The 20,134-nt window shown below is 52.6% G+C and overlaps 1 protein-coding gene across 12 annotated transcripts in view; it reads left to right on the top strand.

Annotated features, from left to right (window-relative positions):
* GREB1 (growth regulating estrogen receptor binding 1) overlaps positions 1-19,700 on the top strand; it is a 129,646-nt gene extending 109,946 nt beyond the window's left edge. For all 12 annotated transcript variants that reach the window (XM_079109658.1, XM_079109662.1, XM_079109655.1 and 9 more), the window contains 12 exons: positions 1,205-1,827; positions 4,364-4,466; positions 6,131-6,289; positions 7,234-7,376; positions 10,802-10,963; positions 12,604-12,808; positions 13,167-13,341; positions 14,024-14,242; positions 15,022-15,157; positions 16,965-17,165; positions 17,883-18,021; positions 19,143-19,700. In XM_079109658.1, coding sequence (XP_078965784.1) covers positions 1,205-1,827; positions 4,364-4,466; positions 6,131-6,289; positions 7,234-7,376; positions 10,802-10,963; positions 12,604-12,808; positions 13,167-13,341; positions 14,024-14,242; positions 15,022-15,157; positions 16,965-17,165; positions 17,883-18,021; positions 19,143-19,306 — 2,429 coding nt within the window. In that variant the 3' untranslated portion in view covers positions 19,307-19,700. The remainder of the gene's footprint in view (positions 1-1,204; positions 1,828-4,363; positions 4,467-6,130; positions 6,290-7,233; positions 7,377-10,801; positions 10,964-12,603; positions 12,809-13,166; positions 13,342-14,023; positions 14,243-15,021; positions 15,158-16,964; positions 17,166-17,882; positions 18,022-19,142) is intronic.
* Positions 19,701-20,134: the final 434 nt, after the last annotated feature.

Genomic DNA, 20,134 nt, shown 5'->3' with positions numbered 1-20,134 from the left:
ATGGGCTCTGTGACATAATTGGTAGTCTGATTTCGGAGAATAGGAGGAGACAGAGGGCTGTTTGCGCTAATCAGAACTGGAAGGGAAGAAAATCTGGGCAGAATGAGCTTTCCCGGGAGTAACGGGGTGAACCTGGGATCGGAGACCCTGAAGAGTACCTGACTGCAAGTTCCAGCTGCTCTCGTGACCGTGGCCTGTCGAGTCCTGGCTGTGTGGGTGTCCTCGGGTGGCCTTGAGGCAGCTGTTGAATTGAGTAATCCCTGCCTGGGGAGGATGTGAGCTGAGGTGAGGGATTCTTGTCCAGAGAAGCAGACCCAGGACGCTTCTTGGGAGAACAGCAGCCAGCAATGAGAGCCCTGAACCCTGAACCCAAACTGTGCAGGAGGAGGGAAGAGGCTTAGAAACCTCATGGGGCTCTACCCGAGGGATCCCTGGGTCTCCAAGAGCAGCCAAGACCCACGCACCCACCAGAAGCATTTATCAAACTGGGACTTCCACTGTAATCTGAATCTGAGTATTGAAGGACAAATTTGATATGGACTCTGCCCTCCATCAATTCAGCTTTCCTCAAAGCCAGGTTATCCTGCAGGATTTTAACCCTTTACTTCCTAAGGGCACCGTCACACACGTGTGTGTTATGGGTGCGTGCACAAGGACGTAATTAACTTCGTCTCCGATGGTAGGTGACTTAGGGGGAGGTGTGTTCACCACAGTTCGAGAGCCGCTCACCCATGCCTGGGCAATGGAGGAGGAGGTATTCCCAGCGTGCACGTGTTCTGGGCTGAGGGGCTCAGGGTGCAGGCAGGGGTCCAGCGGTGGCTGCCGGGAACAGTGGGGCCTGACTGAGGTCTGGGGGTTCCGAGAAACCGTGTGTGATCTAGGGCTGGAAAGAGCTCAGAGCCCAGCTGGAGGTTTGGCGGGGAGCGTCTTGGTTTCTTCCTTGCTTCCCGCAGCCCGTGGCAACCATGAGCCGGGTGGGTGGGGGTCTTGCTCACCTGCAGCTCAATGTGGCCCCTTGGCTCAGCCTGGCACTCCGACTGAAGGAGGCTCAGAGTCACAGGTTGGTCATGAGAGCCAGATGCTGCCGCCACTGCCATCCTTTCGGCCAAAGCAGCACAGGAAGCCAGCGGAGAAGCAGCAGGGCCAACAGGTTTTGCACAAGGTCGTCCCTGGGATGGTGCTGACCAGGTTCATCTCTCCCTAGGCTCAGCGCTCTGTAGTGAGACCTTGGCTCAGGTCCCTGGTCCCCCGCAGGGAGAGCAGGCCAGATCACCCCTGCCCTGCGGCCCTGCAGAGGAAGCCAAGGCCACTGGGGAGAAGCAGTGGCTCCGAGCAAGTCAGGGTGCGACGGTCATCAGCAGGCATGGCCCTGTGCTCACCCCCCAACCAGACTGCAGCCTCAGGACCAGCCAGAGGAGCCTGCAGGTGTCGGTCACCTCTTCCTCCCAGCTGTCCTCTTTGGGCGCAACCTCCATGTCCACGGCGCCAGCCACGGGCACGCTCGTCCTGCAGGCCTCACAGTGCTCTGTGACCAAGGCCTGCCGGCAGCCGCCCACCGTCTTCCTGCCCAAGCTGGTGTACGACGTGCTCCTGTCCACCGATAGCAGCGGCTTGCCCAAGGCCGCCTCACTCTTGCCGGCCCCCTCAGTCATGTGGACCAGCTCTTTCCGTCCCCTGCTCAGCAAGACCATGACGTCCACAGAGCAATCCCTCTACTACCGGCAGTGGACGGTTCCCCGGCCCAGTCACATGGACTATGGAAACCGGGCTGAAGGCCGTGTGGACAGCTTCCACCCCCGCAGGCTGCTGCTCAGCGGGCCCCCTCAGGTGTGTGCTGTGCCCCCTGTCCTCTTGAGTGGCCCTAAACTCCAGTTATCCTGTGGTCACAGCCAGAGGTCAGGCTTCAGGCTGGCCATATTCTGTTTTTGTGGTCCCTGTGGTGGAATCTTCTGTGGTAGCTGGGAGCAGGCAGGTGATTGGCGAGCAGGATTCACCCATCACTAACAGCTAGACTACTCCCACCGTCCAACTTCAGTTTCCTCAATGGCGAGTTGTGGGGGCAGAGGGGACGTCTCTGTGGGTGCTTCTCGCGATCTCAGACTAGGACTTACCTCTCACACGATCGCTTCGGCTCTCACAGCCACTCTGCGGTCTCCACGCCACCTAACAACTAGAAACTCCCTGGTTCTGCACAGGAAGATCTTGGTGACTGGTTAATAGAGATGGTTTAACTGAGTATCTTGGGGCTTTGTCTCCTCGTCTCAGCCCTCATCAGCTCCCTGTTTCCCTAGCCGGCCATTGCATCTCACGGAGCTGCAGAAAGCTCCAGGTGTGTCCAGCATGGTGGGCATTGGAGAGAGGGCTCGGACCAGCATGGGCTCCTCCTTTAGCTTTCTCCATGCCTCAGCGTCTGCCTGAGAACAACAGGTATAATGGTGTCTCATAGCAACGTAGGAAGCCACCGGAGAGTAGGTGTAGGACTCCTGGACTGTGGCCTGCCTTGCCAGCAGCACGCCAAACACATCACTGTTGCCGGCCATACTGGCCGAGCTCCCCACAGGCGTCTCTGAAGTAGCCCGTTCGTGTCCAGGAACCATCCAAGAAATACAGACCCACAACAGATGTGTAAGAATGCTCATTTTAGCATTGTTTACAAAGATCAGAAAGAAACTGGGGACAAATTCACCGGTCAAGTGTTTGTTGAATAAATTTGGGGACAACTGTATCATGGAATCGAACTGCAGAAATTTGAGAGAGATCGCTGAAATTTCTCCAACATATTTAAATGAAAATCAATTTGGAGAATAACATATATGGCGTAATGTCAGGAAAAAAGTCTGTATATGAAAATGCTTTTAAAAGAATCTCTGAGAGGCTGGCTACTACTAAATCATTATGTGGAGAGGGGAGTGAGATTTGTAACATTCCACTTTATTATCCATCTGCATTTTTTGCCTGTTTAAAATGACCATATATGACTTTCTTAAAAGAAAATGGGAAAAAAAGAAAACATTTCTTAAAAGGGAGCCTCTTCATTTATCCACAGTCACTCGTGTTGGGTTTCGTGTGTCTTTAGAACTCTTGCCTTCGGGTAGGAGAGAAATAGCAGATGGTAGTGCTTTTAGAGAGATGGGGTGTATTTTTCATATCCATTGGTCATTGGTGCTTCTTCCTCAATGATTTTCTGTTTGTTACTCTTGCTCGTTTGTCTGTTAGGCAGTCTGACCTTTGCCTGTTGATGGGAGGGGCTCTTTAAAATGTTACAGATTTCCATCCTTTGTCTATTATATGTATTGCAAATATTTTCTCTGGCGCTCCTCCCTGGTTGTATATTTTCTTTGTTAAAGTTAGTGATTTCCATTCAATAGCACTTGCTGAGTTCTTGCTGTGAGCCAGGTTTTGGGTTCAGTACTAGGAAAACATGCCCTCGGGTGACTGTGTGGTGAGCATGCGGGGGACCTAGGCCAGCTGTCCGGTAGCTCTTTAATCAGTTGTAACCAAAAGGGACTGAGATTAATAGTGAGTGCCCTAGCCCAGCGCAGGACCAAGGGAGCAGGGGGGCTCTAGCAAAAAAGAGAAGGATGAAGAAAAAAAGCCATGTTTTCTTTTCCTGAGTTTAGGAGAAATTAGATGTCAACTTTTTATGTTTTGTGCAGTGAATTGTGATATCTTACTGTGGGCATACTAATGGAGACAGGAATTTGCAATTGTACAAGATTCTTTTAAGACATCATGTTTTACATGGTCAGTTCCTATTTTTTGGAAGCAAACTTACTTCAGCTTGCGAAAACTCCTCTTAAAAATGTAGTTGGTGGAATTCAACTGCTTCACGGTAGCTACCCCGCCGTCTTTTCTCATGCTTGTCTCTCTCCTCCTCACTTTCTCTATCCTCCACCCTTTTCCACTCTCTCTAGCGGGCGCCCTTTCTCTTTCCCTTTCTCTTCCTCTCATTTTCTCTCTTACCCTGCAGGGAGACACTCTGTTTGCTCCCTTATGTGAAAAGAAAAATGTAGTTGGTTGCTGGTGTGGTGGCACACATCTGTCATCCAGGGACTCAGGAGGCTGAGGTAGGAGGATTACAAGTTCAAGGCCAACCTCAGCAACTTAGCAAGATCCTGTCTCAAAAAATAAAAAGGAAAAGGGGCTGGGTGCTCAGTGCCTATGGGTCAATTCCTGCTCCTGCGGTCTGTCTACCTGGCACGCTGCTTTGGGCCCTGTTTCCCCTCAAATGTCTTGGTGTCGTGGGCTCTCCGTTCAGTGAGATGGGTGGCAGGAGGCAGTTGTGTTCTAGCTGGCGCCTGGTGCGTGGCAGGGCTCCCTGCCTGCGACTCTGATGCCCCCTGCCTGTGGCTCATCTTTGCAGATTGGGAAGACGGGCGCCTACCTGCAATTTCTCAGCATCCTGTCCAGGATGCTCGTTCGGCTGACGGAAGTGGATGTTTATGATGAAGAAGAGATCAATATCAGTGAGTCATCTGTAACTGAGGTCACAGCGTCTCTGGTGACTTTGTCCCACGTTCAGAACGGAGCTCTCAGGTTCCCAACTTGGCTCGACCTGATGAGCTCTTGGTCACTTTTTATCTTCCTCTTGTGCTCATTTTTCTCAGTATCAGAACACACCTCGGAGAACTCTGTAGGGATAAAATGACTAATGCTAAAGGAATGGGTGCCCACCACGTTCCTTCCATGTGTCAAGCACCGTGCTAGGTACTTTACACAAGTCACCACGTTTGATCTGTACAACACGGTGGGATAGATATTGTTATCCCATTTCCCACCAGTGAGATGCTGAGGAGTCCAGCAGGGAGAGGGCCGAGCAGGAATTGAGCTGCATTTGACTGTGGCCTGCAGAAAATGGCCCTGTCCATCAGCGAGGTTTCTGAGTCAGGCAGCTGAACACACAGGTCAGCATCTTGGGGCAAAACAGAAATATATGGGACATGGGGAAATCTTGCTCTCCTCGCTTCCTGAACAGGCCTACCCTGGGTGAGGTTGGACTCCCTGGACAGCCCTTTTTTGCTGGCTGGAAAGCATGTCCCCATCTCCTCCTCTGGCCCCCTGGCATTCATAGTTTTGACCTGATAAATGGATTTGGTACCTTTTTGTGAGGGCCTTGTCTGTGGCAGGGACCACGTTGGCATCCCAGTGGCTGTCCATGAATGTTCTCCGCAGCACTTGATTTTAACTTGGAGGAAACGTTGACTGGAGGAAGCCCACCCAGCCCTTCGCCTTCCTGTGAAGGATGGGGAATTTCCACAGTTTCCCCATGACCGGGAATGGCGTTGCCTATAGAGCTCAGCCTCACTGGCTTGGGTCTACTAATGATAAAGACAGGATTTTGAACCCACTCAGTCAAATTTCAAAGCTCGTTCTCCTAAATATTCTCTATTGCCTCTGTTTCCTCTTGTGCAATAGGGATAATTCCTGTTGTGCTGGGTGCTGTGGCGGGCTGGGCACCTGTTGGTAGCAGTGAGCTTCCTCCCCTGGCTCCTCAGGGACGTGTTCTCTGCCCCTGCGTTCAACCTAGCAGGACACACGTACTGCACAGGAACCAAAGGAAATTCACATCTACATATCATACACAACGTAGGGTGTGGAATGTCAACGTGTCACACAGTTTGAGTTGGACAACTAGACTTTTTTCTTGTAGCTGGCAAAACCGTGAGCCCCACAGGCTGTGCCTGTCACAGTGACAGATGATGCTGGCGAACGTGAAAATGTGCTTTGGGCCTCAAGTGTTGCTGGCATCGGGGAAATCAATGGCCCAGGCACTTTCTAGGGGTGAAGTGTAGGAGCTGAGCCCTGTTGATGGGGGGGTTTACACAGCTAGAAGAAGAAAGGAACCTAACAGTCCACAGTGCATAGTGTCAGGTCAGCTGGGTCGGGACTCCAGGAAGAGGTGTCTGTAGGAAAGAGTGCACGTTATTCTTCTGGGTGCAGACAGACTAAATGCATACTCTTGCCTCATTAGATCCTCCCCCAAGTGGATCCATGTTAGAAAGCCCTTGAGAAAGAAGAGGGTCCCCAGTGACCCATATGTTAACAAACTCCTGCTCAAGCATCGTCCTCGTGCACAGAGTGGGTCCTTTTCTCATGTTTTGTGCACATCGTGTTTCGACCCATCCCGCAGGCCTCCGAGAAGAATCCGATTGGCACTACCTCCAGCTCAGTGACCCCTGGCCAGACCTGGAGCTGTTCCAGAAGATGCCATTTGACTACATCATTCATGATCCCAAGTATGAGGATGCCAGTCTGATTTGTGCCCACCATCAGAGCATCAAGAGCGAAGGTCAGACTTCGGATCTCTTGCTTCAGCTTCTTCTAAAGTGGGTGGGCGTCACCTCTTCTGTGTCACCATAATGCAGCTGGGCCGAGCATCTTGTTAGAGATGAATGTTGGTGGTGAACAACCCACAAAACCCCGTTCAGAACGAAGAAGGCCCCCTGCCTGTATAATGAGGGCACCACCCCAGAGCCCACCAAAGGGAGACTCACTGCTCAGGAGGTGCTGAATGGCAGTTGCTTGCTGGTTCGTCATGGCCGGGTGTTCTGCACTCTCTGGTTGTTGGAAGATAAAAGCTGTGCATTTCTACTTATGAGTTTGGTGTTGTCCTAGCCCAGTGGGTGCATGTGTTCCTGCCCAAGCCTCTCACCTTCCCCTTCCTTCTTAGGCATCAGTAACTTCCATGGTGGGTCAAGGCAGCGTAAGTCAATGTGCGTGTCACTGGCCAGTGGGACTATGAGCGCAGATCGGGAGAGCTTGGCACTGCTGCCCCAGAGAACGGCACACTGCTCTGCTACAGACCAGTGGTCTTCCCTTCGTTGCGTTCAGAATAGATGAGGGTCCTTCCCCTAGACCGGCTTCTAATGAAGGTTTAGTGCTAAAAGCTTAATTCTGCCACATCATTTAAAAAAAAGAAAAAAGAGTTCATTGGCATTCCGGTATTTGCATAGTAAGTGGGCAGTTGATGTAAACTACCATGTGGATTCTTAAATATGTGCTTTTAAGGCGTTTCCAGGTCCACAGCTAGGACATGGTGTGAGCCTCTGTTCGCTTATCCACTGAGGTGTCTTGCTGTCCTCTGCCTGGATGTCACCTCAGGGCTCACTGTCCTCGCAGAGCCCTGTCACCGCTGCTCACCGCGAGGTTCCTCTTAGTGCGAGGTTCAGCCCATGGGGACGACACATTTGCTCCGCCCCCTGCTGCTCCTTAACACTGGGGAATTTCCTGCAGACAGGGGGCTCTCCAGGAAGCCCGAGGAACTTTACGTGCGGCGTCAGACAGCGCGGATGAGACTGTCCAAGTACGCGGCATACAACACGTACCACCACTGCGAGCAGTGCCACCAGTACATGGGCTTCCACCCCCGCTACCAGGTAGGCAGTGCCACCAGTACGTGGGCTTCCACCCCCGCTACCAGGTAGGCAGGGGCGCTGGTCCTCGGCTCAGTCCGCTTCTGGCAGCTCCCGTGGTGTCTCCTGGGCTTACTCTTGTGTTTCCCTGTTTTTCCAAGTTTTCATTTCAGAGTGGGAGAGGAGGGCTCTGGAAGCCCCTGCTTCCTGGTCTGTGTATGCCCTGCATTCCTGGGGCTGGGTGCACACCTGCGGCCATGCTCTCTGCGGGTGTCATCATCGTATTCAGGTCCTAGAGATTCTGCACGTTAGTTGGTGCCATCGACATTCACTGAGTGCCCTGATACAGACTTGAACAAACTTTGTCCCCGTCCACGGGGCTCACGGCCTGGGAGGGAGAGGCACCGGTGTGAGATTTCAAACAGTGTGGTGCAGGTGGGGAGGTCCGGGTGGGTGAGGTGCAGAGAGCACGCAGCTAAGGGGGGTTTGCAGGATGGGTGGCAGGCCTGGGCGCTCCCCACCTGCCAGTCCTTCCCAGCCTTCGTACGTGACAGAGGACATTTGTCCTGGGTTCACAAATGGACAAGGCTTTGGCTCAGGCTCTGGCTGGTTACCTGCTGGTCACTGGGGGCTTGCGTCCCAGCCACACTTACCATCCATTCAAGGTGCACTGGCTAGGAAACTGTCCTGTCCGGTTTCCCACTAAATTCTCACCAAAGCTCACTGTCCTTGTTTTATAAATGAAGGGACAGGTTGAGCTTCCCTGATCTGAAGATCCAAACTCTGAAATGCCCTGAAATCTGAAGCTCTTTGAGCATTGACATAGTGCTTAAAAACCTTCGGATTTCAGAGCATTTGGATCTCAGATTAGGGATGCTTAACTGGTAAAGTCTGAACTAGTGTTCCCAAATCCAAAAACTCCTAAATCTGGTCCTGAGTAGATGCAACCTCTATTTTAGGTGGGGAGCAGAGAAAGGATTTTGGAGGATGAGTAGGATTTGCTAAGGGGCCAAGACAGATGAGAGGAGAAGGAATAGGGAGCCTGGGGTCACGGGGGCTAAGGAGTGACTTTGGTTGAGTGTTGTTGGGGATAGAGTACTAGGGGATAGGTGGTCTCAGGAGAGGAGCCAGGAGCCTGGGGCAGAGGTCTTGTGTCCTAGGAGGGAAACGTGGGCACCTTCAGCAAGAACTCTAAGTGAGGCCCACCCAGGGCAAGGCTGTGTCTAGACTAGTCTCTTACTAGCCAGGTGGAGGTTTCCAGGAGGCTGGGAGGGTGGTTACATATGAGCAGATGGTAGTATTTATACTACCATATTGAAGTGTCTCTTTTCATTTCACACCCAAGTGAGGGAAAGAGGGTAGGAAAGAGAGCCAGAGCTGGCGGGAGCCAGTGGGCACCTAGATAGGTTGCAGAGGCCAGCAGGATAGCTGATGTCCATGGTGGCTCCCAGGAAGGCCTGGGGTAGCAGTGCCTGCTTGTTCCCTTCATCCCTTTTTCAGAGGCAAACAGCAGCCAGTGGCTTTCATTCTCCTGCCTGCCTGGTCTTGAGCTAGCTGCCCAAGAAGCAGCACCTGCCCCCCCCCCTTTTTTTTAAATTTTCTTTAGTTGCAGATGGACACAGTATCTCTATTTATTTATGTATTTATTTATTTTTATGTGGTGCTGAGGATTGCACCCAGGCCTCACACGTGCAAGGCAAGCACTCTATCACTGAGCCACTGCCCCAGCCCCGGCACCTGGCCTCTTTGATGCTAATGTATTTAAGTGTGCACTTTTACTGAGATGAAATTAGAAAGTACATATATGCAATTTTTTAAAAGATCCGAATAATCAGTAATCCCATTTGCTCCAGATGAACTCTTCTAACCTTTGTTTTTCTTGGAGATGGAGTTTTTCTTAAAGAAAAAACTTTCTTAAAGAAAAACTTTCTTAAAGAAAAACTATGTGAATATGTTTTCTTGATTTTGAAATTTAAAGAACTGCAAAGGGCTCATGCAATTTATTCCAATCTAGTAAATTCAGGGTTAAAGACTTCCTCCTGCCCTCTGATGGCATTAATGGCAGCCCAGAGCACAGGCGAGGAAGGAGAGTGGTCCTCCGTCCGCCTGCTGGGCCACTCTGGCCTGTTTAGCCCAGTGTGAGGTCTGGGGTCACAAAGAGCAGTGTGTCCGGGGTGGTGAGGGGGCGTGAAGCCAGCCCAGCAAACGACGCTGAGGCAATGCCGTCTCCTGAGGCAGGTTCCACGTCCCCATTCCTCTGCTCCTGTGTCCTTCTTGCCTCTCCTGAGGCTCCCTGTCCTTGGAATGAAACTTACTTCCTCACATGATTCTTTTTCTCTCCATCTGCCACACTGCTCTGGTCAGAATTTCTTTTTCTCTCCTCCTTTTTCTTTTTTCATACCTGGGGATAAACCCAAGGGTGCTTAACCACTGAGCCACATCCCCAGCCCTTTATATTTTTTATTTTGAGATAGGGTCTCACTAAGTTGCTTAGAGCCTCACTAGGTTGCTAAGGCTGACCTCGAATTTGTGATCCTCCTGGCTAAGCCTCCTGAGTCACTGGGCTTACAGGTGTGCACCTGATTACAATCTCTTACTTCTTTATATTTGTTCCCAACTGGCTCTGTGGCTCTAATAGAGCCTGGAGGGAGTGTGACACTGTGTGTCCTGCGCCACCACCTCCTTCTCCAGCTCTTGGAGTGTGGAGCCACCTAGAAGGGTGTCAGGTGAGAGAGATGAGGTCACAGGGTGGTCCCCTACAAGGCTTCCAGAGCCCAGGGCAAAGCCAGGCTGGGGATTGTGCCAGAGAGAGAGCAGTATGCGCATGGATATGGGGTGTGGGGTGCCTGGCTTGTGGGGAGGGGCTGGGGGCAGTGCTAGAGCGAGGCTAGACCTGGGAACAGGAATAAGCCCTGAATGTCAGCTTCCCTGTCCGTACAGTGGGATGACAACACACCTGCCTCCTAAGATGGTTAATTAGGACGGGAAGGGGACAGAACGGCCCCTGATGAATGCTGGTGCTGCCGAGTACGAGCTACGCGGGTGTTGTCATCTGATCAATGGGTACTACCCACGCCTGTGATGGAAATATATCAGAATTAGAAATGAGATCTGTAGTGTGAATGTTTTCATTGGCGATCCAGATTGGGACTCCAGGTCAAATCCAGAGTTCAGACACTTGGTGCCAAGGTGACAAGCCTAGGTGAAGCACCATCAGGATGCAGGACAGGGCAGCCTCTAGCTGCTGTGTGGCCTCGGGTATGCCTACCCGGGAGCCAGACCTGGGTGCCCGTGCTTTGTGCTGGGGGCACCCTGTGGGTTTCTTGTACCGTGGGGCAGAAGTGGCCTGGTGTGACCTGTGTGTGGTCATGGCCAGGCTAGGCCTGGATTCTTCTAGGAAGTGAGTCTGACTCTGATGACAAGCTCTGTCCTTTCCCCTCGCACCTCAGCTGTATGAATCCACCCTGCATGCCTTTGCCTTCTCTTACTCCATGCTGGGAGAGGAGATCCAGCTCCACTTCATTATTCCCAAGTCCAAGGAGCACCACTTTGTCTTCAGCCAACCTGGAGGCCAGCTGGAGAGCATGCGCCTTCCCCTCGTCACAGACAAGGTACCGGGTCTGAGTTCTATGGGCAAATCAAAGTGGCTTCAGGTGATCACTAAGCTGGGGACCTCGATGAGCTGTCTGAAGTTAAGGGCACGTGGTGCAGAAGCAACATGGCGCCTGAACTGGAGGAGGCTAGTGCAGTGCATGGCTTTGGGGCCTCCAGGCTCCAGTTTGAGGCTTGCTTAACCACTGACTGGTTGTGTGATTCACTTGTCCCTTAGGGTCTCTGAGCCTCAGTTTCCTCACCTGAAAAGCTGGGTGATGATTCTTGAGAAAGCTTGTTGTGAGAATTATCTGAAATAACAAATGACAGGCACAAGGCACCTGGAAGAGGACAGGTGCCTCTCTCCTATAGTGCTGTTGTGGAACGTTTGAATAAGCTGGGGTAGAGAAAACAGGAGAGTGGATTCCTTAGGCCCGTCACCCAACTTCCATAATTAACTAACTCACAGCTGGCCATGTTCATCTGTCTTCTCTCTGCTTCTCCCTCTCTGTGCCATTTGGAAGCAAATTCCTGATATCATAGCATTTCACCCATAAGTAACTACAGGTATATCTCTAACAAATACATTTTTATCTTGTGAAGAGATTGTGCTTAATGATCCCTTGTCCCTGTGACTACTGTTCTCCTAATGGAGATGTTCCCTGCAGGGCTGTTGGCTTAACAGGTTTAGCCCGACAGCCTCAGAGCTGACTGGCTGCTCTTTGCCTAGCCCAGCAACATGCACCCGGTGGATTAGGTTGCTTCTTTCTCCTTCTTGAGAGCCAGGCAGCTGCCAAGCCTGCTGCCAAACAATGCAAACATTTGTAAAGTGCCAGAGCTTTGGGATAGGTGTCTTGCAGCCCAGGAGCACATTCACCCATGACCCCACTCACTTTTCCAGTCTCCTCCCTGTCAGCTTTGTAGCAGGGGCTCTGAGGAATTCAGAGGCAGCAGAAGCCCCAGCTCAGCCAGCTGCCCAAATGAAGGAAGGGGTCAGAAAGCATAGTCATTTATAGAGAAGACTTCCCAACAGGAGCGTATGCACGGCTGGGTGTCATGGGCAGGCCACTGGGGGATGTCCTCCATTTACTGTATGTGGATGCTGAAGATAAACAGGAGTGACATCTGTTCAGAGTACAGCATGAGACAGTGACATAGAGGAGTACAGCATGAGACAGTGACATAGAGGGGAATGGATTTGGCTGATTGACGTGGGCCAGTTGGTTTCAGTTGCACAAGCCATTCTCAGAGAAGGATGTATTTAGCATCTGATTCCAGCAGTTTGCCTGAGGTTCAGCTGACGGTCCCTCTGGTTGGTTGTGCTCACTCTGTGTCTGTGCTGGCCGTTGGATGGACTGGTGGCTGGTGGGAGGGCTGCTGATCTGGGAGGCCTCAGTGGGATGCCCAGCTCTGCTCCATGTGGTATCTTGCCCCCAGCAGGCTGGCCCAGGCTTGTTCAGGGGAGGTTCAGTGGGGTGCCTGAGGCTGGGCTCAGCAGCAGCTTCCCTACATTTTATTGGTAAAATCAAGCTGCTCTTGCATTCAAAGAGAGGGGGAATCAACTCCATCTTCCCATAGGACCCACTGAAAAGTCACATTTCAAAGGAGGGGGACAGTCACATTTGCAAACACTCTACCTTGTTCTACCTGTACTTTACAGAGTCACGAATACATAAAGAGCCCCACATTCACGCCAACCACTGGTCGACACGAACACGGGCTCTTTAATCTGTACCACGCGATGGATGGCGCCAGTCACTTGCACGTGCTGGTGGTCAAGGAGTACGAAATGGCCATTTATAAGAAGTACTGGCCCAACCACATCATGCTGGTGCTCCCGAGCATTTTCAACAGCGCTGGAGTTGGTGGGTGTTTCTCACAGACCCTGCTCAGTAAAATTTTTCATGAATGGAGACTGGAGAGAATATTCTAGAGATGAAAGAGTTTATATCCAGTCTTTTGCAATTCTTAAAGCTATTTTGACTTGACTTTTTACGAATATTCTTTTAAAAAAAAAAAAAGTTTGGTTGTTAACTTAGTTGTTTTCCCAGTTGTTAGAAAGGAAGGACAAATGTGCACAGGAATTGGAGAGGGGTTTTCCTCCTCAGTGGCAGCAGTCGGTGGAGGAGGGATGTACGTGGGGACACGTGGGGCGGGTGCCTATTGGGCTGGGGCGCCTGTGGGTATGGGACAGACCTGAGCCGGGTCCTTCTGCCATTCCAGGGGCTGCCCATTTCCTAATCAAGGAGCTGTCCTACCACAACCTGGAGCTGGAACGGAACCGGCAGGAGGAGCTTGGGATCAAGCCGCAGGACATCTGGCCTTTCATCGTGATCTCAGATGACTCCTGCGTGATGTGGAACGTGGTGGACGTGGACTGTGCGGGGGAGCGGAGCCGGTGAGTGGCCTGCGCTCCTGCCTCCCTCCGTCCATGGACATCAGGCAGGAGCATGCTCTCTTGGGACAGGGAATCCCTCTCACCCGAGAGGACCACTAAGGGCCCCTCACGTCACAAGGCCAGAGCCCTGGAGGTGGCAGAGGTGGGCCACATTCCAAGCTCAGCTTTCTTTTAATTTTTAAAAATCGTTGAGGTGTAATCCATACAGAAAACCATATGCTGTAGATTTAGTGTGATTCATATGTACACAAAGAGGAAGGTATGTCATGTATTTAGAAAATTTCACAACCTTTCAGCCCTCAGGGTTACCCCGATGGCTGCCCTCCAGCCTTGTCCAGCCCCCAGCCTAACTTCTAACTTCGGGCTTTATTTGGATTTGCAGTGTGACTTCAGGCAAATGACTAACTGTCTGGGTTCTGGTTTCCTCCTCTTTGTGTGTTAGTATCTGGACTAGAGTTGTGAGTGTAACTAAGTTGCATTCTGTCAACTGTTCTGCACAGAGAATATGAGTGCATTTCACACAAAGAAGTGGTCGTAAGAGGCAGTGGTTGGCAGGTGTCTGGCGTCCCTTGGGGGTGGTGCTGGTATCCGGCCTCATCAGCGGGTCCAGCACCTCCTACTGGGCGGGAAGGTGTTTTCTGGCTGGCCTGCGTGGGGGTCACCATCCGCCTCCTTTGAGCAGGGAGTTTTCCTGGTCAGAGAGGAACGTCTCCTTGAAGCACATCATGCAGCACATCGAGGCCTCCCCCAACATCACGCGCTACGCCCTGCTCGGCCTGCGCAAGTGGGCCAGCAAGACCAGGGGCGGCCAGGTGCGGGAGCCTTTCTCCCGCTGCCATGTGCACGACTTCATCATCCTGAACGTGGACCTGACCCAGAACGTGCAGTACAACCAGAACCGGTGAGCTCCTGCCCGCGGTGGGGACCAAGGCCTGGAGTCCTGAGCTCCCTCACCTCCGCCCCACAGGGCCCACCGAAGCAGAGGCTCTGCCCACAGCACTCGCCTGGCCAGCTCTCATTCCTCAGGATATAGTGCTGTATAATGTCATGTTTTTGCTTGGGGTCACTTCATCAATTCACAGAATGCTTTAGTGAGTCACACCATGTGGTTTTCGTCCCCTTTGATTGCACAGCTTTTTAGGGGCATAAGCATTAAAGGAAGCTTTCTTTCTATGTCTAGTCACAGGAGTGTCACCTCTCGAGAATCATTCATCACCAAGTGTTTCTCGAGTGTCTCTGTATGCCGGGTAGTGGGCCCATGCCCAAGATGGCCTGCTTAGGAGTGTCCACTTAGGAGCCAGGCTGACCCACCTCCTGGAACCTGCTACCCAGCAGCTTTGCAGCAGGCAGGTGCCCCTCTCGGCCCGTTCCCTGGGCTGTAGGAAGTGGCTGGCATTTTTACCCTGGGAGGTTTGTGGTTGTTTCCTTTGCAACAATCAAATGGAATCGTGCCTGAAGCTTTCCACGTGGTGCCTGGCACTCAGCACGTGGACTTCCAAGGGTCGAAGCTTCAGCTGCAATAGACGGTGCCTGCTGTGCCTTGCGTCCTCCTAGAATAAGATCTTGAGGCAGGAACGAAACCACTGCGCCTCTGTAGCCCCTAGGACAGGTCCGCTCCAGATCTCCACATGTGTGCGGTGGGGCACGTGAGCTGTGCCCGTCAGATCTGCTCCTCCTCAGGTTCACCTGTGACGATGTGGATTTCAATCTGCGGGTGCACAGTGCCGGCCTCCTGCTCTGCCGATTCAACCGCTTCAGCGTGATGAAGAAGCAGATCGCTGTGGGCGGCCACAGGTCCTTCCACATCACGTCCAAGGTGAGCGTGGCCAGCAGGCCGTGTAGGTCTGCCACCAGGGCTGCCGTGGATGCCTCGCTCGCCACCAGGTGGTGTCAGCAAAGATGTTTAATCGCACTGTGTCCCAGAAGTCACCCTTCACTCCAGCTCTAGCCAGCGTCCTGTAAACCGCTGTCCAACGGGAGGTGACCGCCAGGCCCCTCTGCCCCAGCAGGGCTGGCTGTGGCTCCACACTCTTCTCCAGGCTCTGGGATGGTGCCTCGTCCGAGAAGCATTGGCTTGGCACACAAGCCCGCCTCTGGTGGGACAGACGTATGACCGTTTCCCAGGGAGCACTCCCTGGCCACGCCCTGGTAACTGAGGATGCTGGAGAGTTCCGCCTTCAGGAAACCAGGCAGGCTGACCTGTCTCTGCCTGAAGGTTCTTCTGTCTCCTGTTTGTCACTCTGTCTCAAATCTCTCACTGATGACATCTGCTAGTTCTGATACCAGTCGTCTTTCCCAGCCTCTCCCTCCTGGTCTGCACTAGCTCCCCGCACGGTGACCTGCCCTGAGCAGGGCCACGCCTGCATCCAGCCACCAGCTGGGGCTAGTGACCAGCACAAGCAAGGGCTGCCACTTCCTCCATCCTTAGTTCTCTTGCAGAGTAGAGACCTTCAGAGTAGCCTGTCCCACAGAGGAGCCTGGGAGTCACGAGTTAAACCCCAACTCCTGCCACAGTGGAGACTTTCTTTGTTTTATATCTTTAGTTGCAGATGGACTCATGCCTTTATTTTGTTTATTTAGTTTTACATTGTGCTAAGAATCAAACCCAGTGCCTCACACATGCTAGGCAAGTGCTCTACCACTGAGCCACAACCCCAGCCCTACAATTGTGATATCTAAACTTGAAATTGTGTTAGATTCGAGGTTTGATTTATGGAGAATCCAAGTTTTTACCTCAGTGAGTCTTCCAACCAAAGATCCTGATGTGCCTTTAACACAGATTTTTCTTTTGCTTCTCTGGGTCATTTTTAAACTCTTAGGTCTCTTACTTTCGTTTCTATATAGAACATGACCCTATGTCTACTAGATTTAATTGCATATTGATTATATGTAGGAAAGCCAGTGATGTTTATGATCTTTCACCGAGTTATTTTTACCCATTTAATTAAATACATACTGAGCACTCAGTCCCCTCTGGGAGAGCGTGGCCTTGCAGCCGAGGCAGAAGTTATAAATGGACCTTCAGTGCAAGGTCTCTGTGAGAAGCACCACAAAGGTGGAGCGTGTGTGGCAGGGGGACCTAATGCAGCAGGGGCGGGGTGGTAGGGGGTCCCCAAGAGACTGGGAGGACGAGAGCACCTGCACCCGGCAGCGGGGAAGGAGGCCAGGGCGGAGGTGCTGAGGAGGAGCGAGGGAGCCGGGGGTTGTCCTGAGCAGCCCTCTGGCTGCAGTGCGGAGAACATGCTGGTGACCAAGTGGATGAGCAGACAGTGAGGAGGCAGAGCTGAGCAGAGAGGATCCTGGGTCAGGGCGAGGCCTGCCACGCCCAGGCGCTTGCATCTATGAGTCTGGGGAAGAGTTCCTAAGGTCCGCGGGCTCTCTTGACCAGACAGCGTGGCACGATCGTGGCTGCAGCTCCTACTGATCTGTGAGCACAGACCTTCTTTGGTGAAACCTGATTTTTCTCAACAGAACTTTACTCTTGAAGTATGTGTTCTCAACTCACACCATCACCCTAAAGGACAGAACCTTCCTCAGCCCGGGGCTTCCTGTGGCCGGATCCCGGGGGTGGGCAGTGCCGCTCTGGGGGCAAGGGGTGCCTGAGATCCATCCCTCCCATGCAGGTGTCCGACAGCTCCGCGGCGGTTGTGCCGGCCCAGTACATCTGCGCCCCTGACAGCAAGCACACATTCCTCGCCGCCCCTGCCCAGCTGCTGCTGGAGAAGTTCCTCCAGTACCACAGCCAGCGCTTCTTCCCGCTGTCCCTGAAGAACCACAGCCACCCGGTGCTGTCCGTGGACTGCTACCTTAACCTGGGATCTCAGGTAACTCGAGGCAGAGGAACCCCTAGGTCAGGCGGACTAGCATCCAGGACTCTGAACCATGAACACAGGCTGCCTCGGTTTCCCTGGGGATTGGCTCCAGGAACCTGTGTGCCAAGATCTGCTTGGGTCCTTTCTGTGACACGGTGTCGCATTTGCATGTAACCTATGCACACCTCCTACGTTTTATCTCTAGATGACGTACCACACCTACTGCAGTGTAAGTGCTGTGTGTGTAGCTGTTACGCTGCATTGTTATTGCATAATGACCAGGAAAGAAGTCTGTGAGTGTTCAGTACAGACACAACTTCTTTCCCCGAGTATTTTCCATCCATTGTCTGTTGCATCTGTAGACACCAACGGAACCTCAGATACGTAGGGCTGATTGCACTCATACTTGGTCAGAGGTGTTGACCCCACTAGAGAGCTGACAGAATAGTGCAGGTTAGTTTGCCTAAATAGATGTTAGAAATCAGACCCAATTCTGATGTCAAGATATTTCTGATTCTCAAAGAAATTTATGAATAGATGAATCTGGATAGACCTCCTGGAACTGAGTTTTAGGATATAGATTTGGAAAATACCCTGAATATGCCTTTTGCCTCCCTCCCATGGCCAGCTGGTCTAAGCAGGTGGAATCCGTTAGAGCTGAACCCCTGGCACAGCACTGTTGGTCACTTTGTGGAAAGCCATGTTTCTCTTGGATTGCTTCTCTTGCAGATTTCTGTCTGCTACGTGAGCTCCAGGCCCCATTCTTTGAACATCAGCTGCTCTGACCTGATGTTCAGTGGGCTGCTGCTGTACCTCTGTGACTCTTTTGTGGGAGCTAGCTTTTTGAAAAAGTTTCATTTTCTGAAAGGTAATACTCCTATCTTGGACCTTGACTTGAATGACTGTTGTTACCTGGTGTCACTGAAAACAGGGCTTCTCGTCCTGGTCCTTATTTGCCAATGGGTAAACTGAGGCTAAGGGTGGGACGGGGACTGCTCCAACCATCCAGGAAAGTACCAGAGAGCTGGGACTGGACCCCGGGGGCTCTCTTTCCCTTCTGCCTGTTCAACAGAAACGAGACACCTGCCCTTTCCTCTGGGTGAGTGGCAGATATTCTTTCCCCTCTGTATTCTTTTTTTCTTCATGTGCATCAGCACCGGGTCCCCAAGGTTTCCTCCTGGGAGGAGAGTCCTGCAGGCTCCTTTGTCCTCTCTCTCTTTCCTGCTGCCAGAGTGGTGGAGACTGGCCAACACCTGCTCCCCATGCCTTTAAAGATGATTTCCAACCTGCATTTCCAGTCCTGTTCAGATCCCTAGCTGACCTTGCTGTCCCCTTGGTTGTCCTTTGCCTTGACCTTCCTCTCTGGCAGGCATTTAGTGAGCAGCAGCAGGGTATAAGGCCTGAGAACCGGTGCCAGGTGTCTACCACCCTCCCTGCCCTCGGGAGATGTTTGCTCTGAAGGGAGGATGGGGGTGTGGGTTGGAAGGAGAGAGCGAGATATGAACAACACCGAATGGGGTTGCTGTACTCCAGGAGCCAAGGGGAGAGAGACGCTCCGTGGCTGGGGTGTGGGGAAGGGCGGAAGCTGCCCCGGGCCTGGATGAGTGGGACCAGGGTTCAGCCGTGCGGCGGGACATGTGCACCCAGGGATGCCGCGGAGGATGCTGGGCTTGTGCTCAGACTCTTCTCTCCTTCCACCTCCTTCGCTCCCTCGCCTCCTGTGTTCTGCTCCTCAACTTTCCCTCTGCCTTTTTGTCTTCCCACCAAACCTGCCCACTCTAGTCGCACCATCTGGCTGCGACAGTACATCATTCAGAAAGGAGCGGGAGACCCCCGGGACGTTGGGCCCTTCCTGCCCAGCAGCCTCCTTACTGAGGAGGACTCCAGGCTGGTGGGGCCTCGCCGGTGGGGCCTGGCAGGTGGGGCCTGGCAGGTGCTCCCCTTTGCAGAAACTCACCTCTCTCCTCCCGTCCTGCCGTCACCCCACAGGAGCCACCTTGTGCGTGATCTGTCAGGACCGGAACTCACTCCGCCAGACAGTTGTCCGCCTGGAGCTGGAAGACGAGTGGCAGTTCCGGCTGCGGGATGAATTCCAGACGGCCAACGCCAAGGAGGACAGGCCGCTCTTTTTTCTGACTGGACGGCATATCTGAGAGCTGCCCAGAGCTTCGGAGAGTGGGTGGGCAGAGCCCGCCTGCCATGGGCCACAGATCCTGGGCCCGTGGGGTGTTAGCGCTGACACAAGCCCCAGAGACTCGCTGGGCAGCACCCCGGGTCCGGGTGCCCTGTGGCTGCACGCTGGGCGGTGACTGGGAGCCACGGGATGCGTCCCTGGTGGGCAGGACTGAAAACCAAGACCCTGTGGCTCCACTCGACCCGCAGCCCTGGGTCTGTGAAGTCCATTTTGTGAAGAAGGGGGCTTCGCCCACTCTCCTGCCGCCGGTGCTCCCATGGACAGCCCTGATGTCTTCCTTCTGCGGTCCTGGACCACCTTGCAGAGGCGCCAGCCTTTCAGGCTGTGGGCGTGGACGCCGCAGGCAGATTCCCCACAACTTCCTACAGTGCCGTGTTCCGTGGGATCATTTATCCGCAAAGAGGCGACAAGATGAAATAAGAAGTAGATCATTTTAATAAGGTGAAATGAATTCTTTTACTTCAGAGCAAATATTGACTCTATTAAAATAGGATCGGGTAAATACCCTACCTCTTAGAAAGGGCAAAATTAAAAAGAAGCTGTCTTTAAAACGAAAAGGCTTTAGGGAGGAAATTAGAGTTCTAGAAGTTGACCCAAAATTGGCCTTACAAAGGAAAGGACAGCGTTGCTTACTTGAAAAAACAAGCAAAAATCGCCAAAGGAATGCACGACATAGTTAAGAACTAGACATAGGACTGACTTAACAGAGCCCAGTCTGCAGCTCCTAGGTAGCCTGTTTGCTCCCATGGCTCCTCTGGGGAAAGTCTCCCCTGACCAGAGAGGAAGT

Source organism: Sciurus vulgaris (genome assembly GCF_902686455.1).
Source record: "Sciurus vulgaris genome assembly, chromosome: 14".
Lineage (NCBI taxonomy): Eukaryota > Metazoa > Chordata > Mammalia > Rodentia > Sciuridae > Sciurus > Sciurus vulgaris.
The sequence above is the reverse complement of the archived record's forward strand: the minus strand, read 5'-3'. Positions and strand labels throughout refer to the sequence as shown.